The sequence below is a fragment of the Tachyglossus aculeatus genome, chromosome 23 (genome assembly GCF_015852505.1).
Source record: "Tachyglossus aculeatus isolate mTacAcu1 chromosome 23, mTacAcu1.pri, whole genome shotgun sequence".
NCBI classification, from domain to species: domain Eukaryota; kingdom Metazoa; phylum Chordata; class Mammalia; order Monotremata; family Tachyglossidae; genus Tachyglossus; species Tachyglossus aculeatus.
The window spans coordinates 16,068,891-16,095,952 of NC_052088.1; the positions used below are offsets into that span (position 1 = coordinate 16,068,891).

Below are 27,062 nucleotides of genomic sequence, written 5' to 3' on the forward strand. Positions count from 1 at the left end.
CTATCTAGAAGCAGCGTGGCTCAGTGGAAAGAGCCAGGGCTTTGGAGTCAGAGGTCATGGGTTCGATTCCCAGCTCCACCAATTGTCAGCTGTGTGACTTTGGGCAAGTCACTTCTCTGGGCCTCAGTTCCCTCATCTGTAAAATGGGGATGAAGACTGTGAGCCCCCCGTGGGACAACCTGATCACTTTGTAACCTCGCCGGCGCTTAGAACAGTGCTTTGCACATAGTAAGCGCTTAATAAATGCCATTAAAAACAAACTATCTGTTACTTTTTCCCAGCATTTATACAGTGTTTTGTTGTCTACCTCCCCCTTCTAGACTGTGAGCCCGCTGTTGGGTAGGGACCGTCTCTTTATGTTGCCGACTTGTACTTCCCAAGCGCTTAGTACAGTGCTCTGCACACAGTAAGCACTCTATAAATATGACTGACTGAATGAATGAATACTACTAAGATCAACCAATGAAGACTGTGAGCCCACTGTTGGGTATGGACCGTCTCTATATGTTGCCAAATTGTACTTCCCAAGCACTTAGTACAGTGCTCTGCACACAGTAAGTGCTCAATAAATACAATTGAATGAATGAATGAATGAATGAATGAATGTAGGGCGGGCAGGCATGGGTTCCTCTGAATTCAGTCCCTGAAGCATAAATCTGACGATCAATACATCTTCCTGGGCATAGTTCATCCTCAGTAAATCTCTGAGTACTTTCCGATGGCTCATCATATGTACCTAGCTCTTGCAAAACAAGTTCTCTGATCATTCTGTTCTTGTTCTCCAACTATCCTTGGATTGGTCTTGGGCTTTTTCTTTTTCTGGTTATAAATTACCCAGAACTAAATTTTCTGCTCCAAATTCACCCGAGCAGAGTCCCCGAGGCAGACTCACTAGAGATGTGTAGAGACAGACATAACACTTTGCAACTTCGGAAGCCCAAAATAGATGTGTGCCGAGCTCATTTACTAATCTTAAGGGTTCTATTGTTTTTTAACTTTATTTTTTAAAGCTTAACAGGGTTTTAACTATTTTCATGATTATTAACCTACAATTTTCAAAACAAGACCTCATTTGACACAAATTTCCATCCCCTAGTATTCTATAATATTCCAATTGGGAAGCGAAGACTAGGAGAGAACACTCAAAAATGAACTCTACCCATTTCTACTCACTAAAAAAATGCCATTTATAACATGAAGGCAGAGGCAAAGGTGAATGTGGGGTTTTTTTTTCCCCTTATCAGGACCAATCTGATTGAAAATACATGGGTTTGAGTGACCCTGTAGGATAAGCAGCGTGGCTCAGTGGAAAGAGCGAGGGCTTTGGAGTCAGAGGTCGTGAGTTCAAATCCCGGCTCCACCAATTGTCAGCTGTGTGACTTTGGGCAAGGCACTTCACTTCTCTGTGCCTCAGTTCCCTCATCTGTAAAATGGGGATTAAAACCGTGAGCCCCCCCGTGAGACAACCTGATCACTTTATAATCTCCCCAGGGCTTAGAACAGTGCTTTGTACACAGTAAGCACTTACTAAATGCCATCATCACGATAATTATTATATATGACATTATTTTCCAGGTAAGGACATTCTGAAGTTCCAACAGAACATTCCAGATTTTGTCCTGAATTTCTTGTGAACTATTCATAACATGGCTATTATTAAAACAGTGACAGCTATTACTGGGATGTTAATCCGAAAGCACCTTGTACAGGAGGTACAGATCACCTATGGAGCTCTTAAATCTGACTCAAGGCTATAAGCTCGTTATGGACAATCGATCAATTGCATTTATTGAGCGCTTACTGTGTGCAGAGCACTGTACTAAGCACTTGGGAAGTACAAATTGGCAACATATAGAGACAGTCCCTACCCAACAGTGGGCTCACAGTCTAGAAACACATCTATCAACTCTGCTCCACTGTACTCTTCCAAGCACTTAGTTCAGCGCTCTGCACACATTAGGCGCTCAAGAAATATGACTGATTCATTGACGGTCAGGACTTCCCAGTTAGAATTATCAACCACTTCGGGCAAAGACCTGCTCTAAGCATTTCAGGCAATAAAATAATCACAGAGACATCCATGCATTTCTAATGAAAGTACTAAATTCAAGCAAAACAGACTGGGTAAGACAGGGCAGACCCGGTCCCAGGGCGATTTTTTCTTACCTCGGGGCGGCTTTCCAGACAATCGTCAGCTGAAGCAGCCAGGGCTTTCTTGGCCGGGGAGACACAGTTGACTTCATTAAGGCTGCTAGCAAGCCTTTTCTTAGGTGTCAGGCCCAAATCAGTTGGTGATTTTCCACACTGCTCCGGAATACAGTTTCCACCATCGTGGGCTAAATCCGTAACTCCTTCACTAGCTGAAGCTGCTGGGAACTCATCCCTGCATTTAAAATAAATGCATATTAAATCGTTGAAGCCAAGGAAATATAAAACTCCAAAGCAGTCCCTTAAATACTGAATGACAGTCCCACAAAAGTATCCAAAGGATCCTGCAGCGGTTAAAGAATTCCAATTACTCTATTTATGTCTTGAATCTTGGTATCTACTTGATTTCTATGTATTGGAGTTAAACTCTAAAGATGACTAATATCACTTGGTAGACTCAAGTAACTGATGTTGGAAAAAAAATCCTACAATTTTATAAGGAAATATTACTATGTTGCAACAACATCCAAAAAGTATGGTGAAATAGACGTATCCCAAAGCCACCACTTCATGCTACGAACCACTGCGGTGTATTATTAATCCTAAAGAAGCAGCATGGCCTAGTGGAAAGAGCACCAGCCTGGGTCCTAATCTCAGCTCCGCCGCCTGCCTGCTGGGTGACTTTGGGCAAGTCACTCACCTTCTCTGTGCCTATGTTTCCTCAACTGCAAAATGTTCTCCCTTCTATTTATAATAATAATAATGATGGCATTTATTGAGCGCTTACCATGTGCAAGGCACTGTTCTAAGAGCTGGGGAGATTACTAGGAGATCAGGTTGTCCCACAGGGCGGCTCACAGTCTTAATCCCCATTTTACAGATGAGGTCACTGACGCCCAGAGAAGTTAAGTGACTTGTCCAAAGTCACACAGCTGACAATTGGCAGAGCTGGGATTTGAACACATGACCTCTGACTCCAAAGCCCAGGCTCTTTCCACTGAGCCACGCTGCTTCTCAATTTATAACTGTGACCTCCATGTGGGACAGGGACTGTATCTGACCTGATGAATTTGTATCTACCCCTGTGCTTAGAATAGTGCTTGGCACATAGTAAGAACTTAAATAGCCTAAATACTACCACGGCTCCCCTCCCGCCGCCCCGATTTCTTTTCAGGGGAAAAAAAAACCCTAAATTATTCAGTGGAACTCATGCATTCACATTACAAAGATATAAAAGTCAATCTTAGAGTTACCTGATTTAGTTCTTTATCAAACTCAATAATGATAATAATGATAGCATTTATTAAGCACTTACTAAGTGCAAAGCACTGTTCTAGGCGCTGAGCTGTAAAAGGTATGAGATTAGCGGATCTTTTTTGAAAAGATAACCCCTCCCATGTGACTTCACAGTAACAGGACAATATATATAGGAACAATGATTCCTTGTGGCTACAGTCACAGAGCAAAATGTACGACAGCAGTTACGCCCACATTCAGTGTAAGAGGGCAAATAAAGTACGCTATAAAATGGACACGATACTTTTTCTTTTAAGACAATCTGCAAATAATTTTAGACTGAACATTTAAACAGCCAAACCCTAAAAATAGTTCAGCCCATTATTTTACCTCTGGTTTGCCATTATCCCTTCTACTTCTGAGTTAACCGGATTGACCAATATGGGCACCGGCAGCACCGGGTTTGACGCTAGCGGTAGGGAGGCAGCTGCAGCCGACAAGTCCGTTGGGATTTCCACCAAGGTTAAAATAAACGTCTGTTCGCCGTTTTCCTCATAGGAATGCTCACTGGCAATCAGATTCACTGCCAAAGGAGAAGAACAGGAACAAAAAGCTCAATTAATATAGTGACTATCTGCTGTAACTCTAAAAAATAATGATCCTATTGGTAATGGTGATTATAAGGCAATTCATAAGAGATGAGGATCACCCATGGAGTGAAAAGAATGACCTGACCAGAAATAATCTTCACCAAGACTGGGAGCTCCTTGGCACTTCTTTGTTTTGCACTTCTCAAGTGCTTAGTACAGTGCACCATGCTAAGTTACTGACTAAGCGCTCAAGTGGGTCCTCGATAAATGCTACTGCTATTACTACTACTGGTGGAGGTAGCAACGTGCTTATCCAAAATCTGTAGGCTCCTCTAGTTAGAAAGGGAGAGCACATGGTTGTGGCACTGCTACTAGCGAGGACACACGACAGTCCATTTTTTTCCTTAAAGATGGAGACACAATATCCCTCTGTTGGCTCCTCGACAGCCAAAAAGACCTTTCCTCCGTTCAACACAATTAAATCTCTCTTGATTTAACCTAAGGGCTCTTTTTATGTATTCCTTAGTGGACTTGGAAAACACCTGGTCAGCATCCTCGTTGTAAAAACTCCTTCATATACCTGAAGCCCATCTGGAGTCCAAACACCTGCAATTCCCACTACCTTCTCATAGGACCTTATTTTCCTATTTCCCCCATCCTACCTCCTTCCCTTCCCCACGGCACCTGTATATATCTATATATGTTTGTACATATTTATTACTCTATTTATTTTACCTGTACATATCTATTCTATTTATTTTATTTTGTTAGTATGTTTGGTTTTGTTCTGTCTCCCCCTTTTAGACTGTGAGCCCACTGTTGGGTAGGGACTGTCTCTATATGTTGCCAACGTGTACTTCCCAAGCGCTTAGTACAGTGCTCTGCACACAGTAAGCACTCAATAAATACGATTGATTGATTCCTGAGATTTTTTCCTAATTTATCAAAGCCACGTTCATTTTTTTTTTCCTTTTCACCAAGTGTCAGCAACCGTTGCCCGACAGATATTTCATAGGAGAACATGCTCTCGATTCCTTCATCTAGGTCACTAATGAACAAACGACCACTTGAAAATCAACCCTTGGGAGACACCCCGACAAACATCATCCTAAAATGATTCTGAGTCACTAATAATCCATAAATCAGCTTGGATGGAAACACTGTTGTTAACCCTGATTACCTTAAGTAAAGTTTCAGTACTACAAATAAATAACTGACCATACCTGTTGTTTCATCTGCACTGATTACATTCTCTTGACAAGCTTCTGAAACATTTTCCTGCTAGGAAATGGAAAATATAAAGTTACTTCTAAACAGCACCACTTTTACACACTTCAAAAATTTTGCTGACAACTTTTACAGGCCAGTAAAGCCACTGTCCAGAGACTCGTGGAGTTCCCTTCATCATAAGCACCTTTCTGGCTCAGTGGGAAGAGCCCGGGCTTGGGAGTCAGAGGTCATGGGTTCTAATCTCGCCTCCACCCCTTGTCAGCTGCGTGACTTTGGGCAAGTCACTTCACTTCTCTGTGCCTCAGTTCCCTCATCTGTAAAATGGGGATTAAGACCGTGAGCCCCTCGTGCGACAACCTTGATGACCTTGTATCCCCCCCACCCCCGGGCGCTTAGAACAGTGCTTGTCACATAGTAAGCGCTTAACAAATATCAACTATTATTAATTATCCTTTGATTTTCCCACTAAAGGTGGTTTTCTATTAATTATAGTGCCCTGCACACAGTAAGTGCTCAATAAATACGACTGAATGAATTAATATAATGACTAAGTAATCGTATAAACACAGTCAGCGTGGGAATCGTGACTACTTTGGCTCTAAATGTCTGTACCTACCTAAACTGATTCACGTGCTGGTGAATGACCCAGAGGGATGTGGGGGGTCTGGATATTAAACTCCATGCTTTAAAGCAGCGTGGCTCAGTGGAAAGAGCCCGGGTTTTGAAGTCAGAGGTCATGGGTTCAAATCCCGGCTCCACCACTTGTCAGCTGGGTGACTTTGGGCAAGTCACTTCATTTCTCTGGGCCTCAGTTCCCTCATCTGTCAAATGGGGATGGAGACTGTGAGCCCCCCGTGGGACAACCCGATCACCTTGCAACCTCCCCAGCACTTAGAACAGTGCTTTGCACAGAATAAGCGCTTAATAAATGTCATTATTATTATTATTATTATTATTAATGTAATTACTAATAATATAATAATACATTAATTGTTATAATTAATAATAATAATGGCCTAGTCTGCTTTACTCTCCCTGGCCTTTTGGGAAATATCATGGCATTGGGAGTCAGGTCCAGTAGCAGCTCTGCAAATGACTTGCTCTATGGCCCTGTCCGGTCACTTAACCACTCTGGGCCTCAGTTTCCTTTTCCATAAAATGAGGTATGATACCTACTCTCCCTATTTCTTATGACTGTGAATGCTTTGTGGAACAGGTACTGTGCCTAACCTATTTATCTTTATGTACCCCAGCACATAACCCATTAGGTACTCTGGCACAGGGTAAGCATCCACCAAATACCATTATTTATTATTATGCGGTCAGTAGAAGGAGAATGACCTTTTTCCCTGGACCATTGACATTTTCAGCCGTCGCCCTGAATCTGGCTAAGGGTCGGCTTCAACGCCTCGGTGTCCCCCGGCCCTAAGATTCAAATTATTTCAACCCATAGTGGTCAGATCAATTCCATTTCCCCTCCCATTTTATAAAAGACTGCTGCCAACTCCACACCGCAAGTTGGCAGGGAACCCACTGAACCTGATGCTTCTTCCACAATGCAGAGGTGGTAGGGATGGGTGGTCTGTATGGAACTGTAATCCACATAGTCTGCGCAAGAACCCAAAAGAAAAAGGCAATCTTACTTCTTTCGTCCTGTTTCCTGTACTTCCTTTTGAAAACTCCTGAGAAAATGGCCATTTCTTTCATGTAACAAGATTAATCTCAATAATTAAAATAATAATAATAATAATAATGTGCTTACTTTGTGCCAAGCACTGTACTAATGGCTGGGGTAAAATCGAGATTATCTGTTCACACAGTCTGGGGCTCTCAGCCTAACATTTAACAGGTGAGGAAGTTGAGGCACAGAAGCCACCCAAGCAAGTTCATACAGCAGGGAACTGGATAATCTGGTATTGGAATCCAGGTCTTCTGACTTCCAAGCCTGTGCCCTTCCCACTAGGCCTTACTGCTTCTCCACCATTTCTCTTACCTGGGCCAACTGGACCTCACACAAGTCACGTCCATGTGTTTGGGAATCCCTGGGGAGCTCCTTGGAAGGGCCCTGGTTTGGACTATGGTCTGGGTTGTGGGGTTGGGACCTTGCCTTTGGAGATGTTCCTGGAGTTTGCACCCTTTGGCACTCCTTTTCTTCATTTCCTGTTCTGAAAGAGGAAGTTTAAAATGTAGTGGGAATCAGGTTGAGCGGATTCTTTTACAGATCATTCAAAATGTATTTCTATGCAAATAAAAACAAAATTTCTCAATCCTCAATTGGGAAAAACCTCAGCTTCCACTTAGTATGCTTTATTTTACCTTTCCGATTGCTTGTCTTCTTCAGCATCACGGTGGATTCCAAAACTGGGAAGATTTGCCAAATGGGGCTGCACCCTGCTCTCTGGTTCACCACTCAGTCTCAAATCTACTTCTTGAAGTACCGTCCCTTTCGAGGCATTCCCCTCTGGTTCTTTGAAAAAATACAGCAAGTTACTCAAAGTCTAGAGAAAATAATTTTCTCCTAATGTGAAATACAATGTTTCACTACCGCGAAAAGTACAGCTGACCAAGGAACAATGTTTTGACAAAGGAGAAATATACAGAGAGATGAGATTTTCAGAGCTGATAACAATATGTATATTCTACTCTACAGGTACTTCCCTGATTTGGAGCAAACACAATAAATCAAATCCAACTAAATCATAAATAAATTGCTGATGCAGACTGGGATCCAAAAGCCCAGCCCCTCCACTCACTGCAGAGAATTCAATTCCCTCCCCATCTCTTCCTTCTCCCCAACCCCTCCAAATACAGACCTGAGACCTAGCTAATATATTCTGGCTGGGGTCTCAAAAATAAGGCTGTGCAAAAAGGGCCAGGAAGGAGGAAGGGGGATTTTAGGTGGAGTAATGCAACTGTTTTGCCTGACCCAATTCTGTGCTGCTTTCAGCTGAAACAGAGAAACCTTTGCTCAATCGCTCCCACGCCACCCTGACCACGAAGAGAAAGCCAGCTTCTCTGCTTCATCCACAAGCAGCCTAAAATAGCGGTGGGGTTGAAGGGGCAGGGGTTTTAGACGGATTGAGTTAATCTCTTCTACCTAGCCCCGTTGCGTGTTGCTTTTCGCTGAAATGGAAAAAGAGACGGCAGCAGAGGAGGAGGTTCTCCTGGTTGCTAGTAGGGCTAGAATTTTCATTTCACCACCACGTAAATTTTGGGGATTAACAAGTCTAGCATCAATTTGCGAAAGTGGACGACCTTGGAAAAATGATTGAAGACAGCCCTGATAGAGTTGAAAGGTGTGCACCCCATCCCCATCACCCCCCTTACCTCCTTCCCCTCCCCACAGCACCTGTATAGATGTATATATGTTTGTACATATAAATTACTCTATTCTATTTGTACATATTTATTCTATTTATTTTATTTTGTTAATATGTTTTGTTTTGTTCTCTGTCTCCCCCTTCTAGACTGTGAACCCACTGTTGGGTAGGGACCGTCTCTATATGTTGCCAATTTGTACTTCCCAAGTGCTTAGTACAGTGCTCTGCACACAGTAAGGGCTCAATAAATATGATTGAATGAATGAATGAAGTGCAGAGATGTTCAGAAAGACTTAGAAGTTACAAGGTGTTTCCTGAAGAGAGGAAGAAGGTTGTTGCTAGACTTAAATTGGACCCATTTCTCACCAAAACTGAAAAATCACTTTAGCGGTCAACAGAGCGAGCTTCTACTGCTGCAGCCTCCTCCCAAAGGCCTCCTCTCCCTATTTACTGTTGTGATGTTTTGCTTGGAATTACTTTAACAGAGGACAGACAGTTTAGCGACATTACTTAATATTACACAAAAAGGCATTTTGTATTCTTTTTCCAGGGGTGTTAGAAGAGATCTCAATCTAAAATATGAAGGACTGTGGGAAAACCTGATTCGGGTGTTCACGACACACCCACGTTTTCAATGAATGTGTTATAGCTGTATTATGGAGAGTGTCTGTTTGGATTAATCGCCATTTTACATTTTGTAAGACTTGCGCCAACTGCGGCTCATTTAAAATCAAATTCTAATTTTCAAAATTTTATCTTTTCAAAGCAAAGCTAAATGGCATTCCTGTAAAAAAAAAAATCTATACAAGATGGAAGGAAGCATGCACACTAATTAGCTGGACATCAAAACGTAGGTGCCTTCTTTTGCTTCAGTCTACAACCAGAAAAGAATACTACAAAAAAAACAGTTCTGTTCCAGGGCTATCTTTCAGGAGAAAATACTTGCATGCTCTGAGAATGATAATGATATGAGATCTTCCTTTCCCAGAGTACCCCATGATTGGAACCAAATCAATCAGCTCTTTGCCTCAACAGAAGGATGGCCAAGGGCTCTAACCTGCTAGTAGTGTCTACATGATTAAAAAAAAAAAATCCAAGCACTGTGATGGGTTCTCCAGAGTGAACTACTTAACTACTTACATGAGTCAATTTAAGAACAAGTTTAACAATCCAATTTTACAGGTTGAGATACACCCTGGGGTTAATTAACTAGGGGGATCCAGATGATATCAGTGAACTCTGCCAAGCGCTTAGCACTATGCTCTGCACACAGTAAGTGATCAATAAATACCACTGATTGATTGATAATTTGTTTTAAGAATAGACTTACCACTTGGACTTTCCACTGATGGCCCCACGGTTACAGTCAAACTAGGAACGTTCTGATGAACCAAACTATTTGCTTCGGGCTGCCTATTAACGTTGGGTTTCAGTTTAGAGAACGTATGCCTCAATGTGGCACTGGAAGACGCACAACTACGGAGAAGAAAAAACACACCCGAAAATGGATTACATCACGGACGGCCTTCCAAGAGTATAGTAATTGCTCTCTAAATACTATTACTGCTACCACTACCCCTACTGCTTATACTAAAAGATACCATCGTCTCATATACGCTTTTCCGTCAAAGTTCTCAAAACATTTAAAACATTAACCAAACCCTCACTTTTGCTTAACATGCTCCCTGACAATGGCTGAAATGTTCACGAAATCCAAGTAATTCTTTCAGACCCCTAGAATACCACGTAGGGAGTTCTGGCGGGATTACTTGGAACAGTCTTTCATCTCCATATTCAGGTCCGTTCTAAACCAGTGCTAATTTACTTCTCTGGAATAACTCAGGAATAAGGGAGACTAAAGTAAATCATTTCACTGAAACCTTAAAAATACCCTGATTTATCTTCTATAAGCAAGGTCTAAGAGAAAAATTTTATTTTACTTGTACATATTTACTATTCTATTTATTTTGTTAATGATGTGCTCTTAGCTTTAATTCTATTTGTTCTGACGACTTGACACCTGTCTACATGTTTTGTTTTGTTGTCTGTCTCCCCCTTCTAGACTGTGAGCCTGCTGCTGGGTAGGGACTGTCTATATATGTTGCCAACTTGTACTTCCAAAGCGCTTAGTACAGTGCTCTGCACACAGTAAGCGCTCAATAAATACAACAATGAATGAATGAATGAAAAAAAACAAATCAAGAATACAGCAGCTTGCAAAAACTGAGCCACACGGGAGACAGCTCTCTGCAGGCAGGGACCTGTCTTCCACGCTACTGTATTGTACTTTTCCAAGCGTTTAATATAGTGCTCTGCACACAGTAAGTGCTCGATAAACACTCCTCACTGAGAATAAAACTAGCCCCTTTCTTTACTGTATCAGTCGTGCTTTTACCATTATTCAAAACTATGGATTTAGAGTAAGCCTGCTGGTTTACTACTATGGATTTCTGCATGTGTGAGGTTGAAATTCAGATTACAGAAATACTAAAAGCACGAAGAAAGATATCAAACCATAAAATTCACCTGGAAGATGTAGCATTTCCCTCTTCTTTCTCAGCTAAATCCAGCTCTTCTTCAGTGTTCTGCTGTTCCTTTGCACTATTCCAGGTACTTTCCAGAGCCATAAGGGCTGGATCTGAGTTGGGGGGACAAAGTGCCTGATGTCTAGGAACCACGATTTGTGTTGCACTGTCGTGGCTACTGGAAGTATAGCTCACATTCTCCAAATTGTATTCAGGAAGAATCTGAAGAATTCCTTTGGAAGAAAATGCAAGAAAAGAAGACCATTAGATTAATTGGAGAGAAACGTCTTTTCCTATTTGCAACAAATAATTTGGAATGCAGGCTGGCTTTAGAATTTTCCATTTTTTCTTTTACAGGGACAAGTTCCAATCCCGGCTGAAATGACTTCCAGGCTGAACTGTAAATTAGAAACAGAGCCTGTTCACATCTCTCAGCTGTCTCCAACTACAGTTTACAACACCTTGGGACCACAGTAAATGTGGGCTGCTTTGTTGCTGTCAGAAGTTTTGTTTCAGTAGTTTGAAAACCCCTTTTCTGTATCTGCTCCCTACCACTCACAGGAGCGAACTACGAGGTCCCTGTAAGCCCCCGAGTCAGTCAGCCGGGCACAAGGACACTGATTTTGGACGGGGCAGGGGAGTGGGGTGTCCGTGCGAGTATCTCACCCCTACCTTCGGTGCTCATCTGGGACTGGAACACTCTATCGCCGATGGTAAGAAGAGCCATAGCAGCTTCAGCGCACCCATCGCTGAGTCCTGAAAGGCAATCCACCCAGTTTGGAAATGGCTGACGCTTGGCAAACAAAGAGACCGTTTAGAAACTTGGGCTCGGTGGTTGATTTCCAGAAGTAGGGACTCAGGGGACGGAAGGGTCACCTCGGCTTTCCCTGCCCACTTGTTCTCTCCTAGATGAATCGATCAATTAACTGATTGTATTTATTGCACGCTTCCTGAGTGCAGAGCACTGTACTAAGCGCTTGGGAGACTACAACAATATCTCTTCCTCCCTTCAAAGCCCTACTGAGAGCTCACCTCCTCCAGGAGGCCTTCCCAGACTGAGCCCCCTTCCTCTCCCCCTCGTCCCCCCCGCCTTACCTCCTTCCCTTCCCCACACCACCTGTATATATGTATGTACGTATTTATTACTCTATTTGTACATATTTATTCTATTTATTTTATTGTGTTAATATGTTTTGTTTTGTTGTCTGTCTCCCCCTTCTAGACTGTGAGCCCGCTGTTGGGTAGGAACCATCTCTGTATGTTGCCAACTTGTACTTCCCAAGCGCTTAGTACAGTGCTCTGCACACGGTAAGCGCTCGATAAATAAGATTAAATGAATGAACAGACATATTCCCTGCACATAATGAGCTCATCAGAAAGTTGGCAGAACTGCCCTCTCCAACAGCTTGAAGGCTGTGGCACAATCTGGGGGATGGAGAGGGGATGCCACGGATCTTCCTCCCTTCAAGGCCCTGCTGAGAGCTCACCTCCTCCAGGAGGCCTTCCCAGACTGAGCCCCTTCCTTCCTCTCCCCCTCGTCCCCCTCTCCATCCCCCCCATCTTACCTCCTTCCCTTCCCCACACCACCTGTATATATGTATATATGTTTGTACATATTTTTACTCTATTTATTTACTTATTTTATTTGTACATATCTATTCTATTTATTTTATTTTGTTAGTATGTTTGGTTTTGTTCTCTGTCTCCCCCTTTTAGACTGTGAGCCCACTGTTGGGTAGGGACTGTCTCTATATGTTGCCAATTTGTACTTCCCAAGCGCTCAGTACAGTGCTCTGCACATAGTAAGCACTCAATAAATACGATTGATTGATTGATTGATTGATACGGAGAGGGCAGGAGTGGCGAAGGGTCGGGTCCCTGGGAAAAGGGCATAAGACAAGTCCTCCGGGACAACAGATCAGCAGGGATCAGCGGTGGCCATACTGTGGCTCTTCTTCGCTGGCTGTGGAAATCTAGATAACATCTGCTTTGCCATTTGCTATTCTGGCCTTGCCCACCGCTGCACCGGGCTGCAGTGCGCTGGGACTCAGCCCTTGCAGAAGCAGCGGTGCAGTGTCCAGCCCCACCTCACCTGCCTCCCCCGGGGAACACCTGCTCACTGCCACCCTCGCACCGGTACTCTCGCCCCCCGCACACCTCCTCGCCCTTCCGGCTCAAGGAATATCTTGGTATCTGCGGCTCTCGGCCACATTCTCCTTGGGGTTTGCGGCTCTTCGGTTCAGGCGGCTCGGCCATCCCCGGCATACATCTTCCAAGACAGGAAGTGTGAACCTACAACAGCCGAGTCCTTTCGGAGTCCCCTTGTGAAATTTCTAGCTCTTCATACACTAACGCTGCTATTATATCAGGAAACTAGCAGTAAGCGATTATTTGGTCATTTCTTTCTAAAATTACCTGTTTCTTCAACAGGATCCTCATGTGCAGTTGTTTTCTACGAAAAACCACAAGAAAACCATTTAATCACTTGTACATTCATTATTTATATTCATTACGCTCTTTGTAAAATATTTTCATGTCTATCTCCTCCCCTCTAGTATGAGCAGGGAACATATGTGTTTGTTTTGAACTACTCAAGGGCTTAGCACACTGCACTGTAACTAGTTTGGAGCTCACTAAATGTTACTACTACTGTTACTCAAAGCTTTTCACTAATTCAGATGAATGAAACTTGATTTTTTTCCCCCCTCTTCTACTCCTAAAAATAAAGACGGGGGCACATACCAAGACCTGTAATTTTAAGGCTTTGTGTTTCTTATCCCAATACAACGGAGCCAGGTTTTAAATAGCGTAAAGCCTCACGGAAAATATGGGAGAAAAAAGGGGGAAGGATCCTGTCGATAGCTGCTGAGAAAGAGAGAGCTGGAGGAGGAGGATATGAACGCAGGAGTGGATGCTGGAAAAAGAGCAGTGCAGGCAATAGCTTTCTGTTTCAGCGATTTCTTTCTGAAACTCCTTGCCTGAGTAGTGGCGAGGGCAGAGGAGGGGAGGGGGAATGGAGAGAGGACTCCTGCTAATCTTCCTGTTTGCCGCTGACCCTAGAGCTCCACTTCTTCCCTCCATGCTGACCCTTGCCCCCCAAGCTCAGCAGCCCCGAAGAAAATGACTGGCTGAGTAATATTACCCTGGCAGGCAGCAAGGGTTAGTGTTTCAAGGTGCTACATTGCTCACTCCTTCAAGGAAGTATTCTGAGACATTCTCTCTCTCTCCCCTTTTGGGCCATAGAAGGTTCTCGCCGAAGCTCCTGTGCTTTGGGTGAATCACGAGAACCTCCATTCGATGTCTTAGCCCGACAGATTCAGGGGTACGCTGCAGGGAGAAGGGGTCGGGATCACCACTGGCACGAAGTGAAAGAGGAAAGGGGAGTTCCAGGGGATCAGCAACAGATATTGAACTAGGTGAATTCTGAATGAGTGGGGTTGTCATCATCATTACTGTTGCTATTACAAAAATCAATGAGCACCGGCTGTCAATCATACGTAGTTCTGTCAGCCATCCTCCTGTGGACTGCTTAGGAGAGCAACATCTATAATATCCTCTTCAAAAACCAAGGAGCGCTTGAGGGGAGGGAGGGAAATATCACCCTACAGTGAGACTGTTAGTTAAGCATCAAGATGCAGTTGAGCAGCCCGAGTAGTTGTTCACACCACACTTGGTAATACTATTGGCACCATTAGACTCCTATTGTCAAGTCTACTGGTAAACCCCACCCGGATCTCTTTCAAAAACCTGTAGTGAATGAAAAAGGCCTAAATATATTAGTAGAGTAAATGCTCACAGGTGATGGTGGATTCTGACTTTGATCTTCCATCGCTTTGACAGATGACGCATCTGTAATAAGCGGCTGACATTCAACATCAGCTTCAGGTGGTGCATCTGGGATATTCACGGAAATTTCCAGCTGCAGAAATGAGAGGTTAAGTGATTCCAACTTGCCAGACAAGAGATTATCAGAGTACCATTTGAAAACAATACATAATCCGGTGTCTAGAAATGCCACCCTCAAAGGAATTAAATGGGAGCAATCTCTGCCCTGGATTATACAAATAGGTCCCTTAAGCCTTCCGTCTGCAGTACACGGGAATTGTGTGGCCTCTCTGACCAGAGCTAAAAATTCCTATGGATCACAGGAATCATAGCTTAATCTCCTTAGCCCTCTCCAAGGCCCCACCTCAGCTTCTTCCAAATCGACCTCTCATAACAAGCGTCACAAATCATTACAGATTGCTGACCCCTCACCTACAGCCCGACTCAAAAAAAAACCACAGACACCTCTGTGGAGATCTGATTCTGACAAGGGAAGAGATGATTCCCCCGACTCCTACCCCGGCCGTTGTTTACCTCTTCCATGGTTTCTTCAATCTGAGCAGGAACTGGGTTTGGAGACCGGAGACCAATGGGAACAAACACCGGAGCTTGGTTCACTTCTTCCGGGGACAGGTGATAACGTTCACTTTCATAGTCCGACTCGGTGTCGTCTGCCTCGTCGTCCCCCTGCTCCTGGGAAGCTCGGAGAGTCACCAACACCGCCCGGGAGCCTCTCGGTTCCTTCCCGGAGGCCTTGCCGCGGGGACGTTTGGCCCCTCGCCGCTTTGTGACATTCGGTTTCACTTTCGGACGGGGTCTCCTCTTTTCGCTGCGCTCGGACTCGCATTCTGAAGCCGAAGGGGTGGCCGCCCTTTGACCCAGAGCTGTTTTAGGGCCAGGTGGCTCTTTAGGCTGCTGGGCATATCTGAGTGTTTGTTACCAAAAAAAGAAACAAACAAACCCAAAAGACATTAGTAGGTTCAAAACAGAGTTCAGAGCATATTTATATGGCTACGAAAAGTCGGGTAATTTACAACCGATACAAAGATAACCTCACCTCCTTTTTAACGGGTTCGATCACGCTAGTCTCCTGACTGAATTTTCTAAAACCTAGGTAAACCCCAGGTTACGGTCATTCTATAATATGCGCACGGGAGATATATCCTGCTCTATTTGCTGATTTAAGCCAGTGTATGTAAATCCCGTGCCTGACATTACATCCAATTCCTGCAAGCAAGTCAAATTCCTCCTCTCCCCACGCCACTCACTTCCCTTTCTCCGGTTCTCATGGGTCTTCCACTCCCTCTTGCTCACTGAGCCCAGCCCTCTGTCCCCCATGTCCCTTATGCACTCCAGTATTTCTCCCTTTCCTTTTCAATCCTAGAAATAGCAGCAGTTGCTACTGCGAGCTGCGGACGTGGCACCTCTGCAGCATCTCTCCCATGTGATGCTGCGGCCCCTCTCCCTGTCTGTAACCCTGCGTCCTAGCCCTAACCCTAACCCCAGCCATGGGACCAGGGTAGGGTGGACAATGGTTGTGTTGGGCATGTCCACCAGCATGCTTGTCACACTGCCTCTTTCCTGCCAGCATCCACCAAACCTTTTCATTGACATCTGGGGGCAGAGGGGCTACAGGCCACAAAGGCGGGATGGGACAATTCAACGGTGCTGGTGGCCACACCTGCAGCAACAAGCCACTGTTACGATTAAAGTTCAAACGAAGAAAATATTGGAAGGTAGAGGGGCAGGGAGACTGGACGGACAGAGGGGAAGTGGAGAAGGAGAGACCTGAGCCCAGGGTGCAAGAAGTGGGATGGGAAAGTCACTTGAAACAGGGGAGAAGGAAGGGTGAGGAGGAATTTACTATGATATTTCTATTTATCCTGTAAGACTTGGTTGTCATGTCGGGGTTAGTTGGGTAACAGCATATATGTCCATCTGTGGAAAAACGTACCCTGTTCTGCACCCTCTCATGATGAGCCCACTGTTGGGTAGGGACTGTCTCTATATGTTGCCAGCTTGTACTTCCCAAGTGCTTAGTACAGTGCTCTGCACACAGTAAGCGCTCAATAAGTACGATTGAATGAATGAATACAGCTACATATCTGAAAAACATGACCCAGTTGAATCGTGGAGTGCACCTGCGCTGAGATAGCCAGCATAAGATATTGGCTAGATAATAAGACCTTTCCTCATTTGTTTGGTTTTTTTTTCCAACTGCAGGCTAAAGCTGAAAATTTAGGGGGTCTGAGGCACTTAAAATCCCAGGGACATCTGTCACCAAGATGCAAAATCCCTGTCAAGGCATTCATTGGTTTTTGCAACCGATAGCAAAATTAAGAGAACCAACCTCCACCAAAACTGCACAAGCCGAAGCACAGAGGGTGAAATGTGAACATTAGAGCAACAGATGAGGGCTACTGAATTGAGCAGAACAATCCACCATGAGCATACGGCTTGACACGACTGAGAAAGAAGCTATTTGTCTGAAAGGCAGCATTTAAAAATTAGTGTGAAAAATGACCTTGTCCGTTTCCATGAGGCTTTCTCCTCTGGAGGGAAGGCCAGAGATTCTCCTTTGAGTGATGCTCGGTCAGCACGCTCTGCCCCTGGGGACGGAGGGATGTTCCCAGGCCTGTTTCTTTTACGGGACGTTGTTTCCATTGAATGTGCGGGACTGACTTCCTTTACAGCTTGTGAGGTTGATGCCAGCTCCACTTGATTACCCGAATCGGCCTGAACAAAACAGGAAAAAAAAAAAATTAACTGGTCAGGTTAATGTGGTTAGGTGATAAGTAGGACCCAAACAACAATGAAAAGACAGCTATTATAATAAAACGTTAATTCTCTTCTTATTTTGAGGCTATCTTGAGAAGAATAATACCCTTCGATCTAGACAAGTGGAGAGGACAGAATTCAAGTTTAGACAGGTATGAAGAGTGATGTGCGTGGCAAACGCGGGACTGCTCTTCCTAAATCCGAAACAACACCAGGGCCACTGAAGCTTGAAGATGAAAAGCTCAAAACAAACAAACGTGGCTGGCAAAACATACAGAATCCACTTCCTCATGAAGTTGGGTGACAGGAATCATCAACAGGTTTGAGGAGCATTTGGATTAACTCAAGACTTGAATACCGGGCTATTGTAACGTAAAGTCAGGGATGCTAAAGGGGAAATTTAAGGGCATTCAAAGGTCTAGTGAGGGTTTAGAACAAAGTTCTCTCAAATTTCCTTCAGTTTGAATGGTTGAGTGTTCCCTCTGGGCATGCCTGTGGCAAGGAGTAGTCGGGGGAGAAGGGGAGGAGGATGAGGGAAGGAGGTGTTGATGGAACAAAAATACCTGCCAGAAGGAGATTTGGGCAAGCATTGGCCTAAGACCAGCACAGGTTCAGTCCCAGAAATACTGGATAGACCCAGAAGGGCTAAAATCGGTTCATTCATTCATTCGATCGTGTTTATTGAGTGCAAAACACTGTACTAAGAGGTTGGGAGAGTACACTGTAACTGCAGACGGACATGTTCCCTGTCCATAATGAGCTTGCAGTCTGGGCCAATACTTCCTCTATTCATTCAATCGTATTTATTGAGCGCTTACTGTGTGCAGAGAACTGTACTAAGCGCTTCCTCTATGCCATACGAGTGTGCAACCAGGTGTTTCTGGTGGAGAGAATCTTCGCGGTCATAGTCAGCTAGCTTCACACCCTAGAGGGACCAGTAATTTACACAGCTTCACAAAGTGGCATGAGAGGGTAAAGTTTGAAGACGTTTCTGGTGTTCCAATATAGGAAGCGCAGGTAGATCATGATCAGAAAGTATCTGGGAATCTGCCAATATGAGCCAACCCCAACGACAAATGTAGGGGGGATTGAGGAATCAAGAGCCTGGGGTGTCTAGTTCTAGCTTACTCACTGACCCTCTCTGTGTTATCTGAGGACTATTTTCCCCTAAGCTAACCTTCTAACTCACCACCTCTTCCTTCTCCATCCTCTTTCATAGATTTCCCCCATTCAGAACTCACTCCCTAAACCTAATCTGACCGATCCCACTTTCAAAGCCCTCCTAAAATCCCATCTCCTTCGACAAGGTTTCTCTAATTAAATTCCAAGACCTCAACTTCCATCAACCCACCAGCCCACTCTCACCACCTACATAATGATGCCTTCCTCTCCACCTGTACATAACTGCACAGTCCAATCTTATTCTGATTACTTGATTTGTAAATATGTTTACATCTGTCTCTTCCATTAGAGTGCATTTCCTTGTGAGTAAGGAATGTGCCTTATACTTCTTTTTTATTTTCTTCAATGTTTAATATAGTGTTCTGAGATACAGGCAAGGTAGAGACCACGGAAAAGAGGAAGGGAAGGGTTTATACGAGCAAAACATGATAAGGAAGTTAAGGCTAGGGAAAGAAATGGCCAAAGAAGGTGTCAAAGCTTAGAGATATGAGAAAGTGAGAACGTAAAGCTATCAATGTGTACTCTGGGGTAGTACTAAGACTAGGGCAAATGCTGTAAGGAAAAAGGGGCACCCATAACTCCACTGGGAAGAGGTGACTTCAAATGGACACAGACCGTGGCCCAACATACGAACCAAAAACGGGATATTCAGGAGCTGGGTTGATGACAAATGGACCTCAGGATGGGGAAGCGAGGGGACTCACACATTGGTATTCCAGGCCTGTAATGTGTACCACTCAGAACAGTCTCCTGAGGAATAAACTGCAACGTAAAAACTGGGAGCAGAGCCACGGACCAAGAGCTAGAACCGGGGACGAGGGAGGCCCTCCCCTTAGGTGATTCTCGGAGACTGTCCTTCAGGAGAGAGATCGGAAGGAGACCAACCAGCTTCGGCGACAAATTCAGTCTTTCCCTTGGGTGGTTAACAGGCAAACTGGTCGCGGAGCGGTTTGGGGCCCAAAAGTGCTGTGCAACAAGGGCGCGCTCACAAATACCAACACAACTCTGGCTGTTGCTCCTGGTGCCGCTACTTCCAGACTGGTCACAGAGCAAATCCCAGTTGTGTGGTGTGGCCCTGTCTTGGTCTTTTACCTTCCCTGCTCAACTTTCTTGGAAGGGTGCTACAAAGTGGAACGCGATTCCTAGACTCCCAACAAATTCGCTCAATTTAACAAATTCACAACAGAAATAAATTTAATCCACCTGGGCTTCAATTTATCCTAGTCTGCCCTATGAATTATTTATCTCCTTGGTTTGACGGGAGGTTTCATTGACAATTATGAAGCCTTACTGAAAGACACTGCATCATAACAAAGAAGAAAATCGGAAAAAGGGAGACATCCCCCGACCTAGTGGTGCACTATGATGCTTTGGGTTATATTTTACAGCTGTGGCTTCACAGAAGATTTTCATGCTCACATAAGTGCTCAATCTAAGGCAGACAAAGCTGGGAAATCCTCTCTTTTGGAACAAAAGAAAAAAGAGAATGCCAGCACTTATTTCTTCATTTTTCATTGCTAAAAACTCAGACACAGTAAAATGTGGCTAGTGAGTCTGTAAGCTCCTTGAAGGCAGAAATGATGTCTACCGACTCTCCTGTAATACTCCAGGCCGAGTCCAGTGCTCTGCACGTGAAAGTCCTCAAATAAATACCACTGATTGATTACCATGAGCAACTTCCCCTTTACTATTTACTATTCTATTTATTTTATTTTGTTAATATGTTTGGTTTTGTTATCTGTCTCCCCATTCTAGACTGTGAGCCCGTTGTTGGGTAGGGACCGTCTCTATGTGTTGCCAACTTGGACTGCCCAAGCGCTTAGCACAGTGCTCTGCACACAGTAAGCGCTCAATAAATACGATTGAATGCTATAGAAGGAGAACAAGGACACTAGAACACTGAAGGCCGCCTGCCCGCTGCATTTTTAAGCACGTTCAAGTTGAAGGGAAGAAGAGGGTGACCTGATTTGTTTCCGCACAAGAATCTACTGATAATGGCGTATTTCCACAAATCCGGTACCGTTTGTGGCGAGGACAGCTGGCGGTGATTTTGTCACCTGTACATCTGCATCTGAGGCATGTACCTTCCTAGAACTTTAACCACAGTGCCCAGAGCCCGGGCCCCCGTCTTCCTGTGAGACTTGGCATGGCCTCGGGTTCTTGCTCCCCAAGTCCTCCAGCAAAGGCTCGGGATTTGGAGGTTCACCCTTTGGCTGCACTTTCAGGGAATATGGCAGGAGCCAAGAGTCTGGCGGTCACCTGGGACTCTTGCTGTGAAACAAATATGGCTCAGCCACGCTGGCTTAATTTTTTTTTTTAATGGTATTTGGCAAGTTCTACTGTGTGCCAGGCACTGCACCGAGCAGTGGGATGGATTCAGGATAGGCTGAACAGAGCCCCCGTCTCACATGGGGTTCACAGTCTAAGTAGGAAGGAGAACAGGTACTTAATCCCTATTGGACAGATGAGGTAACTGAGGCACAGAGAGATTAAGTGTGCCCAAGGTCACACAGAAGACAAGTGGTAGAGCCGGAATTAGAACCCAGGTCCTCTGATTCCCTCTATCCACAAGGCTGCTTCCCACCTGCCTTGTGGACATGACTGGGGATGGAATGGACAGGACACCCACCTTGGCCTCTCCACGATACCCAGCCCTGAACTGAACTGAATGAATGAATAATAATAATAATAGTAGCATTTATTAAGTGCTTGCTATGTGCAAAGCACTGTTCTATGCCCTGGGAAGGTTACAAGGTGATCAGGTTGTCCCACGGGGGGCTCATAGTCTTAATTCCCATTTTACAGATGAGGTAACAGGTGCAGAAAAGTTAAGTGACTTGCCCAAAGTCACACAGCTGACAACTGGCAGAGCCGGGATTTGAACCTCTGACTCCAAAGCCCGTGCCCCTTCCACTGAGCCACACTGCTCTCTATGAATGAATGCCCCCGGCAAGAATCTGGCTCAACGGTCGGAATTAAGATAAACGGAGGAAAATGGTGTATAGATTACTGGTTGCACACTCCTAAGACTGCAGGCCCAGTGAGAGCAGGGAACATGTCTACCAACTCGGTTGCATTATACTTTCCTAAGCACTAAGTACAGTGCTTGACACCCGGAAAGCGCTCAATAAATACCACTGATTATTGCAGGAGAGTGAGATTTGTGGTAAGTGGCCATCTTCAATGTCTGCAGTCAGGATTTTGATTCCAACTGCCTTGCCAAATGAATCAGGCCAACTGCGAGTGCTCAGGGACAAAAACGATGAGAAGCAGCGTGGCTCACTGGAACGAGCATAGGCTTTGGAGTCAGAGGTCATGGGTTCAAATCCTGGCTCTGCCAATTGTCAGCTCTGTGACTTTGGGCAAGTCACTTAACGTCTCTGTGCCTCAGTTACCTCATCGGTAAAATGGGGGTTAAGACTGAGCCCCATGTGGGACAACCTGATCACCTTGTAACCTCCCCAGCGCTTAGAACAGTGCTTTGCACAAAGTAAGCGCTTAATAAATGCCATTATTCTTTTAGACTGTGAGCCCACTATTGGGTAGGGACTGTCTCTATATGTTGCCAACTTGTACTTCCCAAGCGCTTGGTACAGTGCTCTGCACACAGTAAGCGCTCAATAAATACGATTGATGATGATAAGGAGGCGTCCACCCAGGGACAGCCCAGAGATTTCCACGCAGCTGCGGCTCAGTTACTCACTGGTCCGAAGTCTGGTTTTCCCACGCTGCTGCCACTTGGACCCTGAACGCCGCCTGAGGTCCCGGCCTCGCCCAAGATTTCCCTGGAAGGAGCTCGATTCCTCGGAGTTGCTCTTTGGAGGTTAGGCTTCGGCCTTTGCAGCCGGCCCCTCGGGAGTGGGGCAGGTCTACAGTCTCCCTTTTGACTTTCTTCCTGAAGAATGAATCTGCTGTTCTGTCTAAGAAGAGAATAAAGACTCGTCAACCATGTTAGCGGTCCACATCGTTTCTATTACTCATTTCTAGTCACGGTTAAAAGTCATTCATTCATTCAATCGTATTTACTGAGCGCTTCCTGTGTGCACAGCACTGTTCTAAGCACTTGGGAAATATAAGTCAGCAACATATAGAGACGGTCCCTACCCAACAAAGGGCTCACAGTCTAGAAGGGAAACTCATTTTCTCCTCTGCACTACTTGAATCCAAAAAAATACCTTAATAGCATTTTTGGGGAAAAAAAGGCCCTACTTAGTCAAAGCTTTCCTTGTCACAAATTTTCATCTCGTCACTGCAGATTTTTGCGGGCATAAAATATAACAACAACTGTGATATTCATTAAACATTTATTATATGCTAATCACTCTAAGCGCTGGAGTAGATAGATGAATATCAAATAGTACACAGGCCATATCCCACATGGGGTCCGCGGTCTAAGACAGAAGGAGATCAGGGAGGTTTGTGCCATTTTACAGATGAGAAAACTGAGCTACACAAAAATTAAAGTGACTTGCCCATGATCACCCAGCAGCCACGTGGCAAAGTTGGAACTGAACTCGGGTCTTCTGACTCCCAAGCCCTTGCTCTTCCCATTAGGGCACAGTTTCTCACTTGATATTTGCAGGTTTCATCTATTTTACTACAACTGTTTGGAAATGCCACCCATTAGACTCTTCCCATCCTCCATGATGCCTAGACCCATTTATTCACAGCCAAGAGCACATACTTTCAGTCCAACCCAGGCTGACGACAGAGCACTCCCGTGGTACCAGATGAAGAAAAAGAAAGGACACCTGTCAAATAATTCTGTCAGTCTCTATTTCTTGTATCCACCCCAACACTTAGTACAGGGCGTGACAAATAGTAAGTGCGCAATAAATACCATAATTACTATTATTATTAGAGCACAAGGGGACAGGAAACTCAGGAACAGAACTGCTAGGAGCTTCCTTCAAAAATTGACTACAATGGATCAACAAAGGAATAAGCAGAAAAGCCTTGAGAAGCAGCGTTGCTTGGCGGAAAGAGCCCGGGTTTGGGAGTCAGAGGTCATGGGTTCTAATCCTGGCTCTGCCACTTGTCAGCTGTGTGATTCTGCCACCACTTCGCTTCTCTGGGACTCAGTTCCCTCATCTGTAAAATGGGGATTAAGACTGTGAGCCCCACGTGGGACAAACTGATTACCCTGCATCTACCTCAGTGCTTAGAACAGTGCTTGGCTCATAGTAAGCACTTAACAAATACCATCATTATTATTATTATTGAGGGTGATTAAGCACACTATCAACTGACCAGATTTTTACTGGTTTGTAGTATGTCCACAAACTACAGAATTTTTTTCCCTGGAGAGGGAGATAGGATGAAAGGGGAAAAAACATTTCTTTTACAGTAGTAACCACGGCAAAAATCCTCCTTGGGAAACTCAAGACAATGAGGAGAACATTGGAAAATAGAAAGTTATCTCTTTTTCTTTTCAATAGAGCAAGAAAGGGCACCTCTGAAGGCTAACATGATAGATCGTCTTGGTTTTCTAGTCAAAAAATGATAACTCTACCTCATGGGTCTTTTGGGTAACCTTTCTTCAACAACGTCAGTCAAGGACGGACCTTCTTGATCTTCCTGACGGGTCCATTCCATCATCTTGTCTGAGGAATGAGGTTCTTTTGGGGGCGAGGGGGCCTCTCCGGAACTTATGGGATCTTTTCTTGCTGAGACCCCCAAGGAGGTAAGAAGCTCGGTTTTCTCCTGTAATTTCTAGTTTAAAAAGAGACAAAGGGGAAAAAAATGTTATCAGGTGAAAAAAATCTAAATGGTTTTGTGGGTTTTTTTATTTGGGGGTTAGGGGGTTTAGCAGAGGGATAATTTTTTAAAGCAAAATGACATTTTTCAGTAGAGTGCCCTACCTGAAAACTGGCCTAAAGCTATACATCAAAACTTGCTTTAAAAAATGCCTATTTCTAAATTCCAAATTTCTACAATGCTAGACACTGTTCTTCCCGACAAAGAAGAAGAGCTGCATATGTCAGGGGAGGGTGAAAACACTGTCTACCCTCTTGTGAGTGGGTGAAAGACAGCAAGAAAGACAGCGAGACAGAGAAAGAGAGAGAGAGAATGAGTGGGTGTGTGTTTGTGTCCTGATAAAATGAAAACATGAAAACGTTTCAATTATTGGTTCAAACAAAGAAAACAAGTTTTAACCTTGATTTTCTCAGCCGACAACCTGACTGACATTTTTGGATCAATCCACAGCGGGGTTAAGTGTGAGAAGCAGCACTATCTAGTGCACAGAAAACAGGCCTGGGAATCAAGAAGGACCTTGGGTTCTAATCCTAGCTCCACCACTTGTCCCACAGATCATTAACTTCTCCATGCCTCAGTTACCTCATCTTTAAAACGGTGATTAAGACTCTGAGTCCCATGTGGGACAGGGACTGTTTTCAACCTGATTAGCCTCTGTCTACCCCAGCAGTTAGTCCAGTGCCTTAAGCACTTAACATACACCATTAAACAAAAATATGCCTATTTAAAAACCACAGCATGTTGGTCTTTTTGAGGTAGGAAGTGTTGGGTAAGGGTCTCACTTTCAGGGACAGCTGGATATCAGGATCTTCTCGTTCCACATTTTCTTCTGGTTTTCTCACTTCCTTCTCCCCCGTCTCAACGGCATCCTTTTTGGTTTCCGGCTCCTCTTTCTTCCGGCAAGCTACCCTCAAATTTGGCTTAACTTTTTGGAATCGTCGTCTCTTCATCTGGGCTGGTTTCCCAGCATCAGGTTTGCACTCCTCTCTGGAGTCAAGTGAAAATGAAATATTGTGGAATGGAGTTAATGACAGTTTTGTTGGGTAGCAAGACACTTTGGGAAGAAAAATCTCTTCACGTTTAAGGCTGGAGGCAAATTTAACAACAGTGGGCTTGCAAAAATGTATCACAATTTTGAAGGGAGAATAAAACAGTAATACTTACAGCTGCCAGTTTCAGGATTTACTGAGGATTCATTTTGCAATAAAGTTTGACCTCCCAATCAATCAATGGTATTTACTGAGCATTTACTGCATGCACAGCACTGAACTAAACACTTGGGAAAGTACAACACAGCAGGATTGGTAGACATGTTCTCTGCCCACAAGGAGCTTACGGTCTAGAAGGGGAGGCGGACCTTAACATAAATAAATTAGAGCTTTGTACCTAGTTTTACTTTCATTTTAGGTGTTACTAATTTTGCTTCCGTGAGTTCCTCATAATCTGCAGTTATTTTCATTGCATTGTATGACAGTAAAAGTGACCGAGCTCAGCAGATCGTCCTGTAGTAAAATTAGACCTGGGCCCCCCAAAGTGGGTTTTTTAACACATGATTAAGACTGTGGACTCTAAAGCCCCATTTAAAGTCCAGGCAATCTCTGATGCAAGGAACTCATGAAGCAGCGGTTGGTTGGTTGCCTGTGACTCTTCTCTTTTACCTCCCACATTCAGTCTGTCTTTAAATCCTGTACACTCATCCTCCAGAATATTTCCTGAATCCACCCCTTCTCTACCCTCAAGGCCACCACTCTGGTTCAGGTCCTTATCACCTCCCAGATGGATTACTACAAAAGCCTCCTTACTGGCCTCCCTGCTACAAACCTCCGGCCCCTTCAGTCTCTCCTACTTAGGGCTGCACATTTCTCAAAATGCTAATCCATCAACTGTATGTATTGAGCGCTTTCTGTCTGCAGAGCACTGTACTAAGCGCTCGGGAGAGTACAACACAACACAGTTGACAGACACATTCCCTGCCCACCAGCAGCTTACAATCTACAGGGGGAACTCATCTCTTTTGTCCTCAAGAGCCTTCAGTGGCTATCCATTTCTTTAGGCATAAAACAAAAGCTCCTAATACATCAGAGCACTTCACCAGGTTTCGTCCCCTCACCTTTCTGCTCTCTCCTTTCATTCATTCAATCGTATTCATTGAGCGCTTACTGTGTGCAGAGCACTGTACTAAGCGCTTGGGAAGTACTCCCTCTACGCCTCAGCTCACAAGCTAACTGTCGCTACCCGCCAATACCCCGCACACAGTAAGTACTCAGTAAATACCACCTATTGATTGACAACTCTCCCAATTCTGATCCAGCCCTTACTTACTTCTCCAATCAAAACTGCCCCACTATTTCCCTTCCCCATCTGCAAAACCCTTCTAAAGTCACCTCTTTCCAGAGGCATTCTCTGACTTTCCCCACTTTCCTGGTCGTGTCACCCAAATCAGTCTCACATGAGCCCCCTTTTTCCTCTCC

At 44.5% G+C, this 27,062-nt stretch overlaps 1 protein-coding gene across 1 annotated transcript in view; it reads right to left on the reverse strand.

Moving 5' to 3' along the window:
* The window catches only part of BDP1 (B double prime 1, subunit of RNA polymerase III transcription initiation factor IIIB), a 97,834-nt gene that overhangs the window by 14,887 nt on the left and 55,885 nt on the right, over positions 1-27,062 (reverse strand). Inside the window, exons 27-41 of the mRNA XM_038765481.1 lie at positions 25,374-25,578; positions 24,347-24,546; positions 22,538-22,754; positions 17,399-17,610; positions 15,409-15,799; positions 14,846-14,968; positions 13,465-13,501; positions 11,722-11,805; positions 11,051-11,282; positions 9,855-10,000; positions 7,521-7,671; positions 7,198-7,369; positions 5,198-5,255; positions 3,775-3,967; positions 2,167-2,383 (exon numbers count right to left, since the gene is read on the reverse strand). Of these exons, the coding sequence (XP_038621409.1) occupies positions 2,167-2,383; positions 3,775-3,967; positions 5,198-5,255; positions 7,198-7,369; positions 7,521-7,671; positions 9,855-10,000; positions 11,051-11,282; positions 11,722-11,805; positions 13,465-13,501; positions 14,846-14,968; positions 15,409-15,799; positions 17,399-17,610; positions 22,538-22,754; positions 24,347-24,546; positions 25,374-25,578 (2,638 nt within the window). The remainder of the gene's footprint in view (positions 1-2,166; positions 2,384-3,774; positions 3,968-5,197; positions 5,256-7,197; positions 7,370-7,520; positions 7,672-9,854; positions 10,001-11,050; positions 11,283-11,721; positions 11,806-13,464; positions 13,502-14,845; positions 14,969-15,408; positions 15,800-17,398; positions 17,611-22,537; positions 22,755-24,346; positions 24,547-25,373; positions 25,579-27,062) is intronic.